Here is a 21,332-nt window from a genome sequence, read left to right as displayed (position 1 = left end):
CTGTTCCAAAAAAAACCCAGTTCCTTCCATTGTCGTGAAATTAAAACAGAATGTCAGGACTTTTTACACATCATGTAAATAAAAGTTGTTTATTTATGTCTTGACTGTTTTGATTGACACAGGAAAAATAGCGTGGAAGTGCTGAATAAAAGCAGCATCAGAACCCTGCAGTCACTCTACACCAGCATCGCTCCTAAAGTGGAGGGCAGGATCATTCAAGTGAACGAGGAGGTACGGCTGACTCCTACATTGGGAACGTTTGTGCATTCTGATTCATTTTAAACCCTAGATCAACCTTTCATTGTTCAGTATTTTATATTCAATATGTTCGTATTTAAATGTCCCAATGGTTACAAATTGTTTTATTCTGATTCTCCATAGATTAAGACGAAGCATGCTGAGGAGAGGAAGGCGTTTGAAGCCGGTGAGGCTACCCAGACAGAAGCTGTTAATCCTCCAGAGCCAACCCCAGGTCCGCCTGTGGTCAAACCTGAGTCAGAGTCTGCACAAGAGAAGCAGGAGAGTGCCGCACAGGGAGAAGCACCCACAGAAACGTCCACAGACGCCAAGACGGAAACGCCTTCTGCTGACGAGAAAGATGCCCCGCCCGCCGATGGCGGGAAAGAAGCTTCAGACGGCCAAACGACAGCTGAAAGTCAAGAAAAGGAGTCGGGAGAAAGCAAAGACGCAGAAAAAGAAAGCGAGAAGAAGGACGTCCCCGGCTCGTCGACTGAAGGTGTGGAGGATAAAGAAAATAAGGATGATAATGCTACAAAAGAGCAGAGCAAACCTCCTGAAGAAAAGGCTGAAGAGAAACAGGAAGCAGTGGTAGACGCTGCAAAAAGCGAGCAAACAGCTCCAAATGAAAAGGCTTCCGATGACAAACCTTCCGAGGAGCCACAGAGTAAAGAAAAGACTGAGGAGCTACAGGAAGGCGCCTCGGAGCCAGGGGACACGTCTAAGACAGAAGAACCTGCAAAAACAGAAGAGAAAGAGCCTGCGAAAGAAGACGGCGCTGCTAAAACAGAAGAGACAGCACAGGCAAAGGATGAGCCTTCTACAACAAACGAGGAAGCCGCTAAGACAGAAGAGCCTGCAAAAGTTGAAGAAGCAGCCAAGACGGAAGAAGTCACACAAGAAAAGGAAGCTGCTGAGTCAAAGGAACCTGTAAAAACGGAAGAACCGGCTAAAACGGAAGAACCGGCAAAAACGGAAGAACCAGCGAAAACGGAAGAACCTGCAAAAACAGAAGAACCTGCAAAAACGGAAGAACCAGCGAAAACGGAAGAACCAGCGAAAACGGAAGAACCTGAAAAAACGGAAGAACCAGTCAAAACTGAAGAACCGGCCAAAACGGAAGAACCGGCCAAAACGGAAGAACCGGCCAAAACGGAAGAACCGGCCAAAACGGAAGAACCAGCAAAAACGGAAGAACCGGCCAAAACGGAAGAACCGGCAAAAACGGAAGATGCTGCTAAGCCTGATGGTCCCGCAGAACAGGGAGACGCTTCAGGTGAACCCGCTAAGACGGAGGACGCTGCTGCCACAGAGGAACCCGCCAAAACGCAGGACGGTTCCAACACAGAAGAACCTGCAAAATCAGAGGACGCTGCTAACAAAGAAGAACCTACAAAAACTGAAGATGCTGTCGCTAAAGAAGAACCCGAAAAAGCAGAGGATACTGCGAAGACAGAAGAACCAGTTAAATCTGAGGATGGTACCAAGGCGGAGGAACCAGCACCAGCGGAGGCCGATGCCAAAACTGAAGAGCCTGCACAATCTACAGATGATGCGAAAACAGAAGAACCTGCGAAAGCCGAAGATGCTGCTAAAGTAGACGAAGCAGGTAAATCAGAGGAAAACTCAGAAGCCAAAACCGAAGATCCGGCAAAGGTAGAAGAGAGCACGGAGGCTGACAAGCCCAAAGAGCAGGATTCTGAGAAGACTGAAAAGGAGGAGAAAACATCGGAATCAGCGGAGTCCAAAGCAGAGGATGCAAGTCCTGAGGACACCGCAGCTACTAAGACTGAAAACGAGAATACTCAAACTCAGGAAAGCGATAAATCAGCTGAAACGGCAACAAGTGAGGACAAGGCAAAAGAAGACGTGTCTTCTGACAAGAAAGAGACTGATGCACAAGAAAACGCCGCGTCTTCCACCGTAGCAGAAGCTGCTGCAGCTCAGCCCGCGGCGTCGTCAGAAGCTGCCGCATAGACTGAAAACCCAGTGGGGATTTGTAGGGACACATTTAAGTCCATAGGAGTGCTTGACTCGGGTTGAATTCGGGATGATGTGGATTGTCACTGACAATGTAGGTTTTAAGACAGCAGAATGGACTTATAGGTGGTGCTGCGGAATGATATGAGGGTCAAGTATGACTTGATAGACTTACATGGTATTAACGTGTAAATTTAAAAACAAAACCATGTTATATCTGGTGTAAATAATCAGAAGTGTCAACTGTACAGTGAATTTAAGTCGGATTGCTTTCGAGTCATACCCATTTATTCAGCATTTCCTTGTGTGTGATTATGAGGTGAGAGGTACCTTTCAACTATAGATTTTCTAAGAGAAACAAAAACAATTCAGAAAAAAAAACTCAGAAAAACGTACGCAGACAAAGAAACGCACTAATGGTCTTCCATACCTAGTAGAATGCTGTACACTCGTCAACGTTGCTTGGATGATCTCCTTTAGTCCTTCAGTAATCAAAACACAATAACGGAGTAAGAGAACCATTAGCTTTTTTATTTATTTTGAATAAAAGTGTTTGTCAAAATCTTCAGCCTCGCTGTTTTTTAAACTTTCCAATTTAAGTGGAAGATAAGCACAGCGTACACGTGTGCATTAAAGAGAACCTCTGCCAATGTATAGGGAAATTAGGGAACCTATGGTAAAGACTTCAGTTGAACAACCCATGAGGGGACAAGAAATTGGTCCGCTGTTATCACCTTTTGAAAAACAATCATTGAAAGATTTTGGTGCATTTTTCTTTGGGGCAGAATGAACAGACAGGGTCTTCTTTTCCATGCTGATCAAAATCTGTTCTTTTAGCAGTTTTAGTGGGTGTAAGGGGACGTGTGTTGTTAGGTCTGACCTTCACACCGCGCATGGATATGGGGGCACCTGGGATCATGTTTACTTTCTAGTCGGGAAGATGTGTAGGACGAAAGCCCCCCTCCCCCATTTATCAACTGTACCCTTGGCTTTCCAGTAGCTTTCCGTTGTAAAATGAGCTGATAAGATTGATATGCAGGTATGTATATATATATGCACGATAGCCTCTTTTTGTGTGTTCTACCATACTTTAGAATAGTTTTACCTGTACTGCAGAAACCCCACTGAAGCAAGTACATGTACATGTAGCTCCTTGATTTGAAGTAAGCACAGACTGAAACACTAACATTAACACATTAAGTATTTATTTCAACCTGTACAGGAACCAAGCTATCAATACCTACTGATTCCATACACATGTACAGACATGGATATAAACAGGTCCTTCATTTGTTTGTTGGCATCCAACCATTCATATATTCTTGAACATACTACTGTGGGCCAATTTCAAAGCTTGACTATCTCACTGAAGGACCCTTTGCATTGTGTTCTGTACTTTGTTAGATATATATACACTCTCTGTACATCATATTTGATAACTTTACAAAACATATCCTCAATATATGGGAGGATTGGTTATTTATACAAATACAGTGCTCAAGTACAAATGGGTGTGGCACATGATACTACACAGCTTGTCCACACTCCCACTTTTAATTGCAATATTCCTTTCTTTCTCATGGACACTTTGTGGGCAAGTTCAACTCATTACTGTTGAAATTTCTGAACCATACCAGCGGAATACAGCTGAACGAATGTAAAATAATCATAGAATGTCTAAAGATGTGAAAAGAATAAGCAAGTGCTTTTTACTTGTTGCAGTAACTCTCTATTACCATCTACCACGTTTAATGACACAACAGTACATGAAAAAAAAACATGGTACAAGTAGTAACACCCCTGAGCATCAAATTTAACACATAGGAGTAGCAGTAAAAACATCCAGGAAAAGGTTTTCAGTCTGTTTTATTGAGCATATGAACTGTGCCAAGTAGGGAGGAGAGAGGAGGTCCATTTCTATGTTCTTCCGCAAAGCTTTCATCTGTGTTGGCTGTACTTGTCCTTTATCTTTCATTTGAAGCTGTTGTCCATCAGACACAGAAACAGATATTGTGTAGAGTTTTATTTCACAAAGTCTGCCACAAAAAGGGTCCGCTTGTTGGATATGTCATAGGTCTACCTTCTGACCTATGCTAACAGGAATGGCTTGCATTTCTTTTCTCATGCAGAGGAACTCCCCGATGACAGCCATGAGGGCTATGCACACAATGTTCAGGAGCCACCACACTAAGGAGGTGGGAAAATGTTGGTTGTAGATCCAGCAGCCTATGAAGTTGAAGAGATGTGCTGTAGTTGTGAAGTCTACACACTGTGAAGGAAAGGGAATCATAATCATAAATATACATGAGTTACATTTGCAGCAGGGTCGGAAATAACAGTTCAGAAAATCCTAATTATCAAATGCACTATATCAGCTATGAGAATATTATGTAGATGATACATCTGTGTATTCATACAAACTTAATGAGAGGTAACAGTATGTACCTGTTTTGCTCTTCCTACTATGAATAAAAGTCCTAAAGCCCTGAAATAGAAGAAAAAATCAAGTATTGTTAGCAATTAAGAAGTACATGTACTAGTATAGTAAGCATTGTCTGACAAAATCTGATGTCTATCAACAAACTGCATTAATTTATTCAATTCTTATCATTCAAAGACCTAAGTACTGATTTAGATCAAAGAACATTAAAAATTATCATGATCAATACATCAATAGGTGGGAGAGTATAACTGACTGGCAATACGTTCAGAAGAATAAGGAAAGTTTCTTACCCTGTAAGTGCATTTAGTACATATGCTGCCATCATAAGTCTTCCTCGGGATGATCTGAAGTCTAGAAGCTGTAGGGTGACAGATGTGAGGTTCAATACACATCCATCAGGATGACAACTACAATAACAATCACAATAGGTCCTTGCCTTTGTTTCCTTGGTCAGACTAACAAAAAAGCTTGTGACACACATTTAACACTACAGCTAAGAGAGCTTTATTTCTCAACCAGTGCATTGTGATGTCCAAAAGGAACAAAAAGTACAAAAAAGACTGAAAGGAAGATTGAAATCAGACATTGTGTTATACATGTAATTACGGCAATTCATGTAATTACATGTACAACAAAGGCTTGTATGTGTTGACCTGTGTTGAATGCACTAACACCTGGCCATTGCAAACAAAGCAATCTCAATATTACCTCATATGAAAATATTTGATCCAGCGATCTACTCTCGTCCGCAAAAAAGTCAATAACGAATATCCATAGTCCCAGTCCTCCGTAGAACACACTCTGAACCGTGATGATCTGTAGCATGATGAGGGTCGGGTCCCACACGTAACTTCTGAAGTGACCAGCCATTTTCTCCAGAGTCCAGACCACTCACTTCTTCAAATTTTATTCAGCTGTGGATCATACAAAGGGAAAGACGTTGAGAAATTCATTTTGAGATACGTAATTTGTACATCATAACCGAAAGTTGTGACATATTTCCTACTCTCCACTTCAAACCTTACGAGCACATGTACATGTACACTGAACAGCAAGCAGCAACAAAATACATCATCAAACAGTAAATGCATTTATTAATTATGAATACAGCTACAGGCCATGGCTATAAGTATAACCTCATAATTTGATTACTTCCTTTTTGAACCTCCTTGATTATATAACAAGTAACTTGGTACAAATTGAGACCGGCATATATGAACGGCCAAGCCGTCCGTCCAACGATCATACATTATCCCTTACCTAAGACTTCTTGTTACACAGATGTCTCTGAAGCAGGGTACGACAACACGCCTTCCGTCGCACCAGCTGTCAGTGTACGGATGATGACGATGACTCAGACCGGTGACCTGGCATGCGTTTTTTAACGGTGACACAACACACAAACAATCGGGACATCGGCAGTCATTTCTGCGATCTCTGGTCCAACCATTCCATCATTCCTACCTCAGTCCGATGCTATATATACTTGTCAACAGTTCCCTGCCAAATGTTACCTGATGATGAAGTTTTCCCTAACTTTTAAGCGCTCCAAAAGTTGGTGATGTCCGATAGAAAAACATTTGCAAACGTGGCGGCCATCTTGGTTCTGAGTTGATCAGGTGACTACATTCTTGACCTTTGAACTAGTTTCACAACAGTTCACAACGATTAAACTGTAAATTTTGTGATTTACAAGATTATACAAAGCAAATTTATGATATTCGTTATTAATAAAATTGCTCTAAAAACATTATTAGAAGCTTTTGAAATATTTTATCGTCAAACGAATCTTACCCAGCAGCCCTTGCGTTCGGTCACTAACTGAGGACCGCCATTTTTTCCGGGACTGTGTAAGGTAAAGTCGTCAATTTTTCCTCGTTATTCTCGAAAATTGCAATATGTTATGTCACGATTTTTTATACCAAAGATGTGTCTGTTCTTATAAAACCTGTAAGTCAAAGTGAAATCTCACTACCTGTCGTTGTTTTCCTGAGATGAGCTACGAATGTGTGACCTTGTTGAGGTTCTGCATTTTTTGCCGGTCGGTCTGTCCGCACGTAGCGCACGTTGGTTACGTTGGTTGGTTGGTTCCCGATGTTCCTTATGATTAGCATTCAAAACTGTCCGTTTGTGAATATCATATTATCAGGTACGTTTTCAGTCCACAAAGGTGTAAACGGGTGTCTTTGCCATTTGTCGGTTTCAATTCGTCACATTAAAATTTTCCTTTTTATATCCATCATAAATCATGTTGACAACCTCTTAACTACTGTATGGACCTTGACCTTGGCGTTTGAAAATACATGTATGTTACTTCGGGACGTGTTTTTAACTGCTGAAAAGAAGAAGCGTTATGTACATCAATAATAAATTTGCTGACATGAGTGATTGTGTTCAGAACTTCTAATTTATCTAAAATTAATTAGTCTGATGAACAGTGGTCGATGCCAAAACAATAATTTGTGCCACACAAAAAAGGTAGAAAAAAAAACCTGTTCTCCATCATTTGACATCGTTTCAATGTCGACCCTGTACTGCATTCAATTTCGAAATTTTCCTGATATTGAATTAAACCCAATTTTCTCTCAACTGCATCGACAAATATTGCAAATGTATCTATGATAATGTAATCATCCTCATCTGTTGAAGAGAGCTATGATGAAGTTTGCTGATCTAAGATGTTATACTCACTGTTGTATGCTGTTAGACTGTACAATACAGTGCAATAGATATATTGTTGAGAATGCAATGTATTTACTTGTGGTTAGAGATATCTTATATATTTTTTCAGAAGGAGAAGAACCATGGCACACCAGCTGATGCGTGCAGTCCCCCGGCTGGTGGCACGGAGAGCGTTCTCTACCTCGTTAGCCCGGGCTGGTGGTGGTGGTGGAGGCATGCCGGCATGGCAGATCAACCCAAGGTCAGGGTTTTAATCTTACCTTGATTAGTACCAGTGGATATTGGCCTTGTACAAAGTATTTCCAGTAAAAGTCAAATCAACAGCTAAATTCTATTTAGAACATTTTTGGCCTTGAGTTTCGTCATAGAATGTCTTCATTTTTTTTAGGAATTACAACAAACTTAGATGTCTTTATCATGTAATATTAATGATAAAGCATTACGTTCAAGTTAGAAAAATGTAACTATTCTCTTTTGAACATTTTTGGCCTTAAGGTCCATTATTACTGGTTGTCTTCATTTTATCAGGTATTACAACAAAACTTAGATATCTTTATGATGTAATAATAATGTCGATAAAGCATTAAGTACAAATTGAACAAATATAACTCCAAATATGTCAAGTATTTTAAAGTTTTATCTTGTCCCTTCGTATCAATCAGAAATGTTTATGAGGATCGGCCAGACTTCCCCATGCCCAATGTCCCATACGTGAGTGAGCTCACCGACGCTCAGAAGGCACTGAAGACAAAGGAGGCCGGCGACTGGAACAGTCTATCAGACGAAGAGCTCAAGCAGTGTGAGTGTCTTAAACATTGTTTTAGGCTGATGCTAACAGTAACTGCTTACTAACTGCATCCTATTTGCTGATGGAGCATATACGTTTCTTTCACCTATCAGGCATGTAAAGAGAATAGTTTTCTGTAGGATTCTGTAGTATTTTATAGATGAATGGAAACAAGCTGGGATTAACTGTTTTGTTATGGCCCAAAATTAGTGTACCAGTGGTTAGACAAGACAGAACCATACCTTAACCAAAACATCTTTATCTGTATTCATTTTGCAGTACATTTGGTAGCCCTCTATACCCAGCAGTGATTCTCACATGCATTGCACATTATTTTTTTGCAGTGTACCGCCTCAAATTCCACAAGAGTCTGGCTGAGATTGAGGCGCCGACCGGAGAGTGGAAGACAGTGGTTGGCGGCACGAGCCTCATCATTGCTCTCACGCTCGTTCTGTATATCATCCAGAAGAAGTATGGTGAGTCTGGCCACTTCCTTAAGCCCTTTCAGGGAAAGTTTATTTGTCCTACTACAGCACATATGTAGTATAGTCTATATGAAAAGAACAGCCTGTCAGTCTTTGTGAATGTCATCCTATTCCCTGTGTTGAAGTGATGCTTATCACCTGTTGTTCTCTACAGCTATGCCTGAGATGCCCTCCACGTGTAACTATGAGTGGCAGGAGGCCATGATGAAGAGGCAGCTACAGATGCGCAACAACCCTGTAGAAGGCCTAGCGTCCAAGTGGGACTACGAGAACAACAAGTGGAAATGAACCACCCATATCACAGTCTAGCCCCACCTCTGGTGTACAACAACCCCATAGAGCCTTATGTCTGAAAATTGTATTATCTGTTGACAGAAAACAGTGCATTAGGGAATAGGGACAAGTCAGGATCATGACAGTGGTTGTTTTGCAGGCTGCTTGTCTCCCAGATTGTTTGGATTGGAATGCTTACAGTGTGTTGATCATCTTGAAGCCCTTTTGGTTGCTGCTGTTGATTACCGGTAACTGTCCCTGACAGCGTCACGGTTCACTCAGATGGTGTTAGAGGACAGACTTATCACTTGGGGTGTATTCCTGTCTTACCATGTATGATATTCCTATGATTGTGAATTATAGGCACAAATATGAGTTCCAATAAACTTCTATTTCTCCCCTTCTTGTTGCCTCCATTGATCCATGCAATAGGTAGGTTTTTGGAACTGCATACTGCAGAACATCTTCAGGATTGGAAGTAACTTTGGCAGATTGGCATTATGGTTCTCAACATGAATGATCAGATCTTCATTCTATACTTTTAGGAAACAGGCCAGAAGGTATCAATCTTGCACAGATAGGGGACAAGTCTTTGATATTTGGTATTAATATTCTCTTATCTCCATATGATATTTATTATCAGTCAAAGGAGACGATGACAAGGTGATTTTTTCTGTGAACACATGAATTTATTGCTTTCAGCATATATACCTGTATGATATGTAACACAAATTACATGTAACAAATTTTCCCCCTGAAAAATTGTTGGAAAACTGGCTCTCACAACAAAAATATGAAATGGTATATTATCTATCATATTTACATTTGAGCATTTCAGATAGAATGATGCTGAAAAAAATGCTCTCTTACTTAAAAATATCTTTAAAAATTTGATTGCATTTCTTAAAAGCATTAGTCATACTGCATTAGTATAATTTTGGACGGTATTCTTTCTTCAGAATTAAAACAATATAGCAGCTGATTTAGTACCAATAATATCTAGTGATATGTAGTCAAAATAATCAAGCATGTACAAATATCCATTATATAATTTTCACTGAGTTAAATCTAGCAAATTTTCACATTGCTATCCACACATTTTTATACTATAAAAAAACTGCTATCAATTGCCCTTCTAGATAGGTAGGTACTCCTGTGTGGGGATGTCCAGGACCACATCCATGTCTGGGGTACATCTGCAGAAATGATAATAAAACAAATAGTTACAAAAATGAGCAAAATTGAACAAAGTTAAGGTTTACAGGTGCAAATGTTGATAGCAAAACTATATGTAGCACTAAAAATATTGATTCTGACAAGGTTTCGAGTGAATGAACTCACTTTGGTTCCTTTGGGAAAAAGTGGGGGAAGATCTGCTGAAGGACTTGTGACTTGGGATCCTTGATGAGCTGTTTTAGCTCAGCTTCCAGGAGCAAGATGTCCTGCTTCAAGGTTTCCCTCTCCCCACGATGCACCTCTATCTCTTTCTTCATGACAGCGTTCTGTAAGGCCATGTCCTTCAGGCTGCCGTGCATGGCTGATATGGATTTCTAGCCAGAGATGAGGAATACAGTTAGTATGGCAGGAGCAAAACTGGCAATATGTGGGTTTCCTCTGTTGGTTACTGGTTTTCACATGGCAACATCCACTAGGGATCTTTTTTCCTGTTGCTAACAAAAAAAGGTTTTGTTTGGCAGTTTGATAAGGTTTAGCTGTTGAGCTAAACGTGTGACTTGCAAGAAATTCAGTCTTTGTTGCAATACAAAACCTTTAACCCATAACTTTTTATGTCATGCACATTTAGATACCTCATGCATTCTTTAGTATAACAACTTGTTAAACTGCTGGAACAAACTGAAGAAAAAGTTAGCAAGACCTAAGAACAAGGCTGCAGGCATAGGGGATTTTCATGTTGGGGAGGTAAAAATTACCAAACCCTGAAATAACTGACAACTGCCAAACTCGGAAACCTGAATGAACCTCTGGCATGATCACCATGGTGTTAGTAGTCAGTTACAACATTGTAAGTATTCCTCCTCCACCATTTGACACATGGGGATGATACTACACTACCTGGGCATCAGGGTTGTCAGATAGGGCCTGGTGTATCAGCTGTCATGGGGAAATCAGAAAGGATCAGTCTGTGATTTTGCACTCCTAGTATCTGTAGGAGCATGTCATGTTGTGTGCTTGTGATAAAATAGATAAACGTCATTATGGGTACTTACCACAGCATGGTAAATGGAGGAATTAACATCCTAATACTTAACATCCTATATAAAATCTGTGTATAGAGTCTATGTGCCTTGAAATCAAATTCGAGGAAGAAAATGCCAAATACCGGTACATGTCTCCTAAAAGAAAGAATACCATCACCACAACACCTTGCTATATAACCTCTGCTGCCTAAGCCATAACCATTGGTAGCCAAATGGCTACTTCAGTGTGCTGAAGCTCAAATATTAATTTGTAATAATATCAAATGTTAAGAGTCTAATCCTTACCTCTGTGACATTGGAAGTCATAGCCTGGTTATCTGCAACCTTCTGCCTCTCAAAACTTGTTCTCTCGATGTGGATGATTCTGTTCAACTCAGACAACTCCTCCTGTGGGGAAATAAGTACTTTTATTTCGGCCTAACATCTGTGAATAAAAATGCTGTTGAGCTTTAAGCTGTAAGGCACATCAAAGCATACTTATTCTATAAGTTTTACTATGCAGTATAGTATTTTATCATGATCTTCCTAGAGCTATATGTAACAAAGTTGTCTGGTCTTCCAAAGTAGTTTAAGAATGTCTGCTTTAGACCTCATATCTCCTACATGACTCTGGACTAAATACTATAGTCACAGTCAAACTCTAGCCGCATAAAGTGAGCCTTGTTGTTATACAATGCATAGTATTCTGCAGATTTAAAGGGAAAGTTACAAACCTCTTGCTCTGCAGCCAAGTCTTTAAGTTCCGTCTCAAGCCCTGATATTTTCAGAGCCTTAGATGGGTACTCCTTGTCCTTGTATGTGACCAGTACATGGAGTTCCTCCTGTTTCAACTTAAGTCTGTGTTCTACTGCCCTCAGCTCACCATGAAGATCTGCAAAGGGTTTGGTGAAGAGAACACAATGAAGTAATTTTTAAAGTGACAAACTGCAGTTTCTAACAGTCTTGATAAGTGATGCAACTGTAACTATTACAAGAGTATGTAATATTCAATCATGGTTCTCTAACATTGTTATCTTTTTAATTTCATAACACAATTTGGTTTTACTTCCAAGTGAAGCTGTGGCTTCCTATATTTTAGCGAGAACAAGCTAAACCAATGATAACTCAGGTACAACAGAACTATGAATCTTATATCTTACTTTCAAGATCCCTGTTCAGCCTCTCTGTTGTCTCCTCGAGATCTGCCTGGGCTGACTCCAGGTCCTGGTGAAACTTGCTATTGATTGTAGATACTGCCCCCTAGAGATTGAAGTCAGAACTCCATACTTCAATATGTGGTACATGTATAAGAAATATAGCTACATGCCACTATAAATGACTTACGACATAAACTCCACTGAAAAGGGAAATGGACCAAGAAGCAGGTAAGATGACATACTTACCCGACACTTCTCATATTTTCTAAGGAGTTTTGTTGTGTCTCTATGCTGTAGAACAAAATGAATGCAAAGAATATACAATGAAAAAATGTAATTACCAACTAATGCTAAAATATTCACTATTTGTTTACCACATCTTAAAAAAAGATGTAGGCATAATCAAGGACGCAATCTTCATCATAGCAAAACTGAGGTCAATCTGTATCCTTCAAATTGAAATGTTTTTAGTTGCAAACATGGCTTCATCACTGAGTACTTGCAAACATCAAATTTGTAACGAACTACTGAAAACCATGTGTGTACTTACAGTCTGTTTTTCTGTTCCCTGAATTTCTGCTTGCAACTTTTTATTTTCTGACAATCTGGTGATCAAAAAAAGTCAAGGAAAACCCATCATATATTATTGAGCAAAATAAACCACCTTGGCTCAAATGGGAGTTTACTACCCAACCAACTGATTCTAGTAGACAGTGATGATTATAAAAGTGGTCATAAGCGATGCATATATGATTGGCAGAAGCAAAAGGATACAAATACTCGTATCTCTTGGTGTACTCATCCACGGTTTGCATTCTTGCTTTTATTCTCATCTGTAAGAAAGGACAGGGAAAAGTTTAAAGCACAAGTCTTGTCAAAAGTGATGTTAATTCCTCTCTTACATATTACAATGATTTAAAAAAAATGGTAGAAAAGTACAAGTGATCTTGAAATCACAAGTGATCTTGAAATCACAATGTATCTGCTGAACGTCTTTGTGTTTTTGATATGGTGTTCACCAAAGTTCCATTCTGGAACTAAACAATACACACAGGTAATCTACCACAACACCAGCTAACACAGTAACACCCAGCACTTACTTGTAATGTCCTGATTTTACACATCTCTATGTCAACATCCTTAGAATCCTGGAAGAGCTTGTCAGCCCGTTTACTTGCCGAGTATTCTAGCAATTCCTTAATCCGAGACTTAAGCAGCATGCAACAGGCAAGCAAGGCATCTTAGGTTCATTGTCAAAACTGGTGTGTGTTTAATGAACATAATCAACTACTTGACATACAATCATATGGCTACTTTTTCTGGCTGTTCATTTAACACAATCAGAGGCATTAAAATCATTGGAACAGACATAACCATTTAGTGTTTAAAGTCCAAAACCTGAATGGCATCACGATAAGCAAATATGACTTATACTGGTAGATACTTCAGCCTGAAGTATCTAGTTCAGGATGTTTTTCAATTTGGATAGTCAGTTTATCCACATAACATTTTACATCGACGATAATTTCTCAACATTTTCTTTTGTCTTAATTTTTTTTTTTTTTTTTGCACTTGATCTGACCAACGTACATGTTGGTGAAACTTGTTTCCTTCTTACCTTCATGATATTGTCTTCTATTTCCTTCTTTTTGGCTTCCTTTGCTGCCTTCTCATCCAGTATGTGGTACAGGTCCTTCCTGTTCCAGGAGTGCTTACATGTGGAGGAGCAGGCTGTGCCAACTGTCCGTGTGTCCAAGGTTTCATCTGGTGTGACTCGGGCTGCAATATTGTATACAATGAAAGAATAAATGACATTGTACACAATGAATGACATTGTATCATTGCGTGATGCCCATGATGACACTTATGACTTAATGGGATGTATTTTGAAGAGAAGGGCATTCCACAACTGCAGATAAAAGGTGTCAATATCTGTACACATTTTCTAGTACACTGTACTCCACATAAAGGACAGAAGTTTACTTCTATATTACACATTGTAACAGTGAGTATATAGGCACCACTAACTACCCAGCCCAATGGGTCCTGGACCTTTTGGCCTAATCGGTTAGTGCACTGGTTGTGAGCTGACAAGGGTTCGATCCCGGGGGTCAGAGTCAACCCTCCAGTTACCTCTTTCTCTTGTGTTACAGTGTGATCTTATCCCTAGCCGCTGTCCGACTTACATGAGGTAGCCTGACTCTTTACAGTTTTGTTAGTCTTGGTTGACTTGGCACTGGCGACTGCAGCTCTGGTTCTCTGCCACTGCGTGTAGTCAAACATGGCCGAGAACTTGGACTCCAGCGACTTGAGCAGGTCATCCTCCGGCTGTGGCTCGGCCATGGCAACGCCTTTCTGCTAGTGACGTCCGTTGATCTATGGATACAAGAAAGATTGATCTTGAAGCAAGGAATATCATAAAATTGGTTCATGTTTACAACACTAAGTTACTAAGGTTAACTAGCTACATGTACTTTCAAATGACAAGTGGGAGGGGCATACTCAACCTAATGTACTGACAGACTGAGCTGTTGTGAACGGGACTTCACAGGCCTCCTTAGCTACAGAGTACTCTACTCTAAAGTCATTCAAATGAATAACATTTGTACAGCTTGCAGCCAGCATAATACCACTGTAAAAAGTTGAAATGTGTCCAGGGATCTAGCTAGCCTAAGGTCACAAGTGAAGTTTGATTCTTTAAACCTCCTTGTTTATAACAAGCCTAATATAGTTATCCCTGACGATCCCATAACAAAAGACAACTCTTCTTCTTCGTTCTTACCTTATAAACTGCCCTTTATGGGGAAAACGTGGCCAGCAACTGAGATATATGGTCTTCAAGGATCGTGATCTGTGTTTATTTTCACGTCTAGACCCGCCGCCATCTTGGATAGAAATCAAATTGTAACCATGGCAACCGACTCATTACGCATGCCTGATTAGTGCATCCCAGCATCCTTTGCGTGCGCCGTTCGCGTCCTCCATCTTTGCGACTGAGAGAAATTTTAACTTCTTTTTTATGCAGCAAAATATTTGCCAAGTTCGACAGCGAGTGACAGTATTTGTGGAGTGGCATAGGCATGTCACACTACAGGGACCACGGTCCGCTCAACTGCAAGATCTACGTCGGAAACCTGCCGCCCGGAGCGGCCAAGCACGAGATAGAGGAGCGGTTCAGGTGAGTTGTTGCACCCAGCTGGTCGGCGGACAATACCTGCCGGGAACATGTGGTTTTTGTCGGCCTTAAGTGAACCTTAACGCCCTTTATATAGTGACACTGGGGGTGCCTATTGTCTTAATCTGTCAACCACCGACCGTGTAAGCGTTCTGAAAGGAACCTGCAATGGCCTGACAATGCCGGTAAAGCTTATAAAGTACAGCTTACGTGGCAGTTCCTCCCCCGGACCCCTATTCACGGTCTCCCGGATATAGAAGGGACTTCCCGCCGGACCTAAACATAGCCTGGTGCAACAGGGGATCGATCAGATGTAAAGTTGGTAGTAGTATTTTCAGGGATTACAAGTGCACTGACATAAATGAAATACGTGTGTACCATATAATTTGAAACATTGAAGAGTGTCAAATTATTTCTGACTATATAGCATAGTCTCATGATCTCCAAGCAGATCTCTTCGGGGTCCAACTGTATACGGCCAAGCCAACAAAGTGTCTTGCCTCCCGAAGAGATCTGCTTGGAGATAACTACTACAGTATAAAGCAGGGAGTTTGTACACAAGGGAGTTTGTACACAATGTCCCAAGTGGTTTCTTTGAGTACCTGACCCGCCCCCACATTAATTAGAGGTTATGATTAATGATAATAACCTATTTGATTAGACATGAATGGGACCCTCTTTCTTCCATCTGAAGTGACATGCTTTGTGCAATAGAAGATGTTCCTGGTAAATTGTGTAACACATGGTGCAGTTTAAAATTACCTCCATGAATATTTTAAAGTTTATAGAGTACTGCAATACAGGATTTTCTGGTAAATCACTGACTAACTACTACTAGGAATTTATAATTTATTCATCATATCTGGTGCAAATTGTCTTTTTTCATTCATTCATTCAACCAAGGACATATAATGTCTCTGTTGCTTGACAAAATATCAGTAAGTAGAGTTAATGTTAAAGCTTTAAGACTTGATCCATTTCTAGTTTTCTTAAATTAATTATCAGTCCTATTGATGTAGGTGAGTTGGTGTACAGACATGACAAGACAAAGACTGGTTCTCAGTAGGCACGCCTGCCCCCAGGCTGATTCATGATCACATTCTTGTCTGTGAAGGACATTTTTCAACCAGTTTGTCAGCCTGCGGGGCAACTACAGAAGAATGATGGTTTCAAGAATGTCCTTCGGGTTATTGAACAGAGAATGAATTACCTGGCACTGGCAGCGTCTCAACCTGTGTACCCTGGAGAAATGTTTACTTGTTAATGCTGTGAGCATAAGTGGTGGGTAGACAGAAGAGCTTTGTTCCAAGTGGCTTGTCCACATACAGTTTTGTACTTGGCAAAAGTTTGTCAGGTCTGTTGGGACATGTCAGTGCAGACAATAGATCACCCTTTGTCTTTGTACAAATATGTTTGCATTGGGGAAAACAGGTAACAGGTAGCATGAGACCAATTTGCATTTTGTTTGCCCTGGTGGATAAAAATGCTTTGAAGTTTTCAAGTTTAAAATATTGTCATGATAAAAGCTGGCTGGTCTGGACTCTGGAACCTTCTAGCAGAAGTTCCAAAATACAACATAACAAAGAGGCCTTGTTAGACAACACCTGTTCATTGCAAATAATTGCATCCCTAGCCACTTATATGGTTGTGCTTTGCTTTGCAACTTTTCAGAATCCTACCATTATCGGTCATCAACCCCAATGTCCAACAAAGGTTAAAAAGTTTTAATGAGCCAGAAACTTTTTAAAGGTGTAAATCTCTGGGCAGAAAAATCTCAAACTTGCTTGCTGTACCATTCTTTGAGTTTGAGTTCCAAAGATTTTCTCATAGTCATAACAACACATACATTGTACATGTACATGTAATTATCATCCAAACAAAAAATTAACATCAGCCCCCAGACATACACAAACTCCAACTGTAGCTTTTTGATCCATCCATCTGCACATAACTACTTGCTCTGCTAAATAGTTTTTCTTTGTGTGTGGGTGTCTCAGTCAATTATAGATATAAACCTGTGCAGTCACTAGCTTGTTCCCACACTCAGCAGATCTGTTGGCACACCTCCACATCTGGTGTTCTGGCAGACTGCCATCTTGTCCTCTTGGCTTACCTCTGTGAGTGGATATGTTGACAAGTCTGGCTGTACTGTATGTGATACTAGACAAGTCAATGCCATCGCAATACCAGTCAACGCATCCAAACCACTTAACAATTCTGTTCATCAATGGCATGCTCTGGATATCCCCCAGAGGCCCAGACCTATACATAATCAGGATGTAAAATGGCTAGTGTACCGTTGTTTAATACAGCTGAGATTTGTTGATGTACTTCTAAGATCCCTCTATTGTCTGTGCAGTGATTTTGGGCGTCTGCGGAATGTATGGGTGGCGCGGAACCCCCCGGGGTTTGCATACGTGGAGTTTGAGGACCACCGAGACGCCAGAGACGCGGTCAAGAGTCTGAACGGGAAGATGATCTGCGGGGTCCGGGCCAGGGTGGAGTTTTCACACGGGATGAGGCGACCGTCCCGCAGGGGACTGCCACCTCCCGCCCCGTCACGGTCACACGACCGCTACAACTCCCACAGCTCCAGGTCCAGACGATCCAGGTAGGGCTGTTAGGAGTTACATAAGAATAATCAATGTCTCCTGCTAGCTGTGTGGAATTAATGCATGTGTCATTGTAGCTGAGTATTGACTCACCACGGGTATCAGTTGGACCAAGGCCAGAAAATCTCTCCTGTGAGCTGTTCTGGTATGCTTGCATTTAAGAAGTGTACAAACAAATGTTGCATCATACACATTCAACAAGGCTTTTTAGGACAAGTTCTTGTAGTTGTTACAACAAATGTTGCATCATACACATTTGAGAAGGCTTTTTTTAGGACAAGTTCTTGTAGTTGTTACATCATGTCTAATGATATTCCAGATCTCGATCTCCCAGACGACAGAGGTATAGATCCAGATCACGCAGCAGGAGTCGCAGCCCGCGGCGGAGTCGCAGCTACAGCAGAGACCGCTCACGGTCAAGAGACCGGCGGTCAAGGTCCAAATCTAAGGAGAGGAAAAAGAGGTCCAGGTCAGGGTCTCAGAAGCAAGCACCAATCAGATCATCACGCTCACGTTCACGGTCCCCCAGCAAGGAGCGCGAACGCAGCAGGGGGAGAAGTGAGAGTGATGGGAGCAAATCACGGTCTCCGTCCAGAGAGAGGGACGGCCAGGAAAACAACGTGGACAGCCCCGACAGAAGAAGCAACGGGATCGACGAAGATTGAAGACAGACGACACAAGGTTCACATTCCCCTTATGGGATTCCCACTCTGCAGGGCAGGGGCTATGCTGCTCGGCCCTTGCCAAGCTAGGACTGGTTAGGACTGTCCGACCATCCTCTCATCGCAGAGCTGGACTCCATCTTGTACTAAAAGTATGGCATAGTTTACTTCCACATTCTTACTACTTAGGAAAGGTGCTTTCCTTTTATCATTAAGCACTGCTGATCAAAATATTGTGTAGTATGTGTGTGCATGTGTGTGTATGTGTAATATCTATCTAGCTGCCAAGCATGCAATGTTTGTTATAGGCATATGATAAGTATATATAATGAGCCAAGGGATTGCTCTTGGATGGCAAAGATAATGATCGTGGTATCATTACACAGAACCAAGTTTCTACATTTAATTTAATGTCTTGGATATGTCTCCTCCGTTTTCCAGAGGAAGCTGTTATACATGTACTTATTAACCAGCATATGATGGTGGGTTTAAAAGTGTTTCCAACTTTTTGCTACTTTTCATAAAGGGAACCTGGTGGTGTCTATGTGGCTTAGTCTGGCATTCTGCACTGCCTCTGCTGGCGCTCGCTTCAATGCCTTGCATTTTTATCAAAATGACCAAAATGAAGCGAGGAAAGAAATTCATCTTTTTGTTTTCACAAACAAAAATGTCAGCCTAATAGATGTTTGATGCATAACCTTGAAATATTTTATGAATAGTGCAGCTTGATGTCCGTAATGTAGGTTGATGTAGTCATGTACATTGGCTGTTGTATGAAACCATTTTCACCTGTCCAAATCAGTAGGCACGTCTCTGTGCAGCAGGTACTGAGTGTGGAACCTGTAGTTGTTCGTCAGGAAGCCCCAAGACTGTCCTTTGTTGTGTACTGTGATGATGATCTTGCTATAACATTCCGTTAACAGGAGGCATGTTCCCCTGCCCCCCAAATCAACCGAACAGCCGTCCAACAAATGGGCAACCAATCAACCCAACTGCCCTGCCAATCAACCACCCAGACGACATCTGAGGCCCAACCCCCACAACCAATTCTCTCAACCATCCAACCCCACTTCTCCCAACTAGACCAGCGGACAACGAGGGTGCCTTGTGCCACGCACCTCGCACCCTGTCCCACCTAGCATCACATAGTGAACAGGCAACGCAGATAAGTCAGCATCCCTCCCACCACAAGGGAGACAGGCAGGCCTCACTCTAGCAGGTCATAGGTCGTAAAGCCCTTCAAAAGGCAGGTGGATCCATACAGAAATTACAGTAAAAAGATCTGTTTTTTTTCCCTTGCCGTTTGCAATCTAGTGTTTTTTTTTCCTTCCACTCTTTTCTCCTCCTCTTGATAAAATGCTTTTTGCTTTCATTTTGCGTATTTGTCAGTGTTTCCTGTCCTCCGGTGTTGTGCGTACTAACCGTCTTCTCCACAGCAATCCTGATGCCGGAGCTCCTACAGAGAACGGCAGACAACATCACAAGTCATGAAGGAGGGCTTTAACTGTAGACCCTATCTGTAGTAGTTGATAAGTGAGAATGCTTCAGTCAGAAAGTCATGTCATAGTAGTGAATCTTTCAGTGTGCTGTACACACAACAAATTTGGACAGTAAGGTGCTGTGCTGTGATCTGAGATGAACGACTTCTTGTTGCATCGGGAACTCCACTTGAACTTGTATTTTCCATGGCAGCTCACGATTGTGTGGAAACTGTACTCAATAAACTACATTCTAACATACTATCACTATATCCTATGTAAATGTCCAGACAGCACATTATCAGTAAGACATACTAACTCTGATTAGGTCTGGCATTGCCATGCTATTTACTAGAAATGGAACACAGAATTGAGTAGTGCATTTGGTAAGGTTCTGTTGGATGGTCTAAAAGGTAGCCTTGATGCTATCTTATTTAGTTTCATAGGGCTCTCAGACTCACTAGCAACAGATTGGTAAGTCCTCTACATGACTTCTCTGGAACTGCAGATGTCTGTTGTTGCAAATATGAAAATACAGTATTGGATATCATTATCAGTGAAATTAATCAATGTCCGTCAATAAGTGTAGAGTAAGAAATCTAATGCCACCCGATATTATGCAGGTATTAATGCCATATGTACATAATGTAGTATGTAAGACTTGGGAATCATATGAATATTATTAAACACTTCATATATATTATTTACTGCATGTCTTGTTGGTTGCTCATTTGTGTGTTTGTGTTTTGGTAGAAAGGTGTGAAAGTTGCAGACATCTCACTGCAAATAAGCAAATAGAACCAGTCCTCCACCAGGAGTTCTTCCCCCTTTCTTGATTTGCCTTCCTCATGCTATCTTCCTTTTTTTCTTACCCTTTCTCCCTCTTTTCTGCCTTTTTGTGTATTATCGTTCCTTCTTTTTCCCTCAAAATCGTTTGAAACTCGACCTTCTCTCCTTTCTTCCCTCCTTTCAGTTCCTCCCAAAATGTTTCCGTCATTCACGCCTTATGAGTTATATGTGTGGCCACTTATAAATTGTTGCCTTTACATTTGTATAGAATTGCTACTCTCCAAGCAGAGGTTTGGGTTTTGGGGGTATTTTTAGCGTGTTTTTAGGCTTTTTTTTATCTGGGTTTCTCTTTTGCACTGAATTTTTTTCGGGTT

At 41.1% G+C, this 21,332-nt stretch overlaps 5 protein-coding genes across 8 annotated transcripts; 3 read left to right on the top strand and 2 right to left on the bottom strand.

Moving 5' to 3' along the window:
- The first annotated feature begins 50 nt into the window (after positions 1-50).
- Positions 51-1,945, top strand: LOC109473371 (triadin-like). Its single transcript, XM_019773233.1, has 3 exons — positions 51-74; positions 382-1,128; positions 1,172-1,945. Exons 1-3 carry the CDS (start codon positions 51-53, stop codon positions 1,835-1,837), a joined length of 1,437 nt encoding a protein of 478 aa, XP_019628792.1. The 3' UTR covers positions 1,838-1,945.
- Positions 1,946-3,418: 1,473 nt separating this feature from the next.
- LOC109473623 (protein SYS1 homolog) lies at positions 3,419-6,289 on the bottom strand. 2 transcript variants are annotated; one of them, XM_019773554.1, is made up of 5 exons: positions 5,921-6,289; positions 5,369-5,574; positions 4,951-5,018; positions 4,663-4,702; positions 3,419-4,486 (listed from the first exon to the last, which is right to left on the bottom strand). In XM_019773554.1, exons 2-5 carry the CDS (start codon positions 5,528-5,530, stop codon positions 4,286-4,288), a joined length of 471 nt encoding a protein of 156 aa, XP_019629113.1. In that variant the 5' UTR covers positions 5,531-5,574; positions 5,921-6,289; the 3' UTR covers positions 3,419-4,285. The 2 variants fall into 2 exon arrangements, with proteins under 2 accessions (XP_019629113.1, XP_019629112.1); XM_019773553.1 differs by having other exon boundaries at positions 4,189-4,486; positions 6,175-6,277.
- Positions 6,290-6,457: 168 nt separating this feature from the next.
- On the top strand, positions 6,458-9,290 carry LOC109473621. The gene is made up of 5 exons (XM_019773548.1): positions 6,458-6,515; positions 7,452-7,583; positions 8,005-8,141; positions 8,474-8,605; positions 8,769-9,290. The coding sequence occupies exons 2-5, from the start codon at positions 7,465-7,467 to the stop codon at positions 8,900-8,902; spliced, it is 522 nt and encodes a 173-aa protein (XP_019629107.1). The 5' UTR covers positions 6,458-6,515; positions 7,452-7,464; the 3' UTR covers positions 8,903-9,290.
- An 85-nt stretch (positions 9,291-9,375) lies between these two features.
- Positions 9,376-15,186, bottom strand: LOC109473604 (uncharacterized protein C20orf96-like). Of its 2 annotated transcripts, XM_019773523.1 has the most exons (12): positions 15,025-15,186; positions 14,429-14,618; positions 13,861-14,021; positions 13,017-13,075; positions 12,793-12,847; positions 12,489-12,533; positions 12,246-12,345; positions 11,820-11,977; positions 11,392-11,493; positions 10,961-10,999; positions 10,229-10,437; positions 9,376-10,083 (listed from the first exon to the last, which is right to left on the bottom strand). In XM_019773523.1, exons 2-12 carry the CDS (start codon positions 14,583-14,585, stop codon positions 10,023-10,025), a joined length of 1,146 nt encoding a protein of 381 aa, XP_019629082.1. In that variant the 5' UTR covers positions 14,586-14,618; positions 15,025-15,186; the 3' UTR covers positions 9,376-10,022. The 2 variants fall into 2 exon arrangements, with proteins under 2 accessions (XP_019629082.1, XP_019629083.1); XM_019773524.1 differs by lacking the exon at positions 10,961-10,999 and having other exon boundaries at positions 15,025-15,185.
- A 13-nt stretch (positions 15,187-15,199) lies between these two features.
- LOC109473613 (serine/arginine-rich splicing factor 3-like) lies at positions 15,200-20,879 on the top strand. Of its 2 annotated transcripts, XR_002140431.1 has the most exons (4): positions 15,201-15,420; positions 17,777-18,028; positions 18,349-18,843; positions 19,615-20,878. XR_002140431.1 is itself a non-coding variant. In XM_019773538.1 (3 exons), the coding sequence occupies exons 1-3, from the start codon at positions 15,323-15,325 to the stop codon at positions 18,692-18,694; spliced, it is 696 nt and encodes a 231-aa protein (XP_019629097.1). In that variant the 5' UTR covers positions 15,200-15,322; the 3' UTR covers positions 18,695-20,879. The 2 variants fall into 2 exon arrangements, 1 of the variants encoding a protein (XP_019629097.1); XM_019773538.1 differs by having other exon boundaries at positions 15,200-15,420; positions 18,349-20,879.
- Positions 20,880-21,332: the final 453 nt, after the last annotated feature.

This window comes from Branchiostoma belcheri, unplaced genomic scaffold (genome assembly GCF_001625305.1).
Source record: "Branchiostoma belcheri isolate BF01 breed outbred unplaced genomic scaffold, Haploidv18h27 scaffold3, whole genome shotgun sequence".
In the NCBI taxonomy this organism is placed as follows: Eukaryota; Metazoa; Chordata; class Leptocardii; order Amphioxiformes; family Branchiostomatidae; genus Branchiostoma; species Branchiostoma belcheri.
The sequence above is the reverse complement of the archived record's forward strand: the minus strand, read 5'-3'. Positions and strand labels throughout refer to the sequence as shown.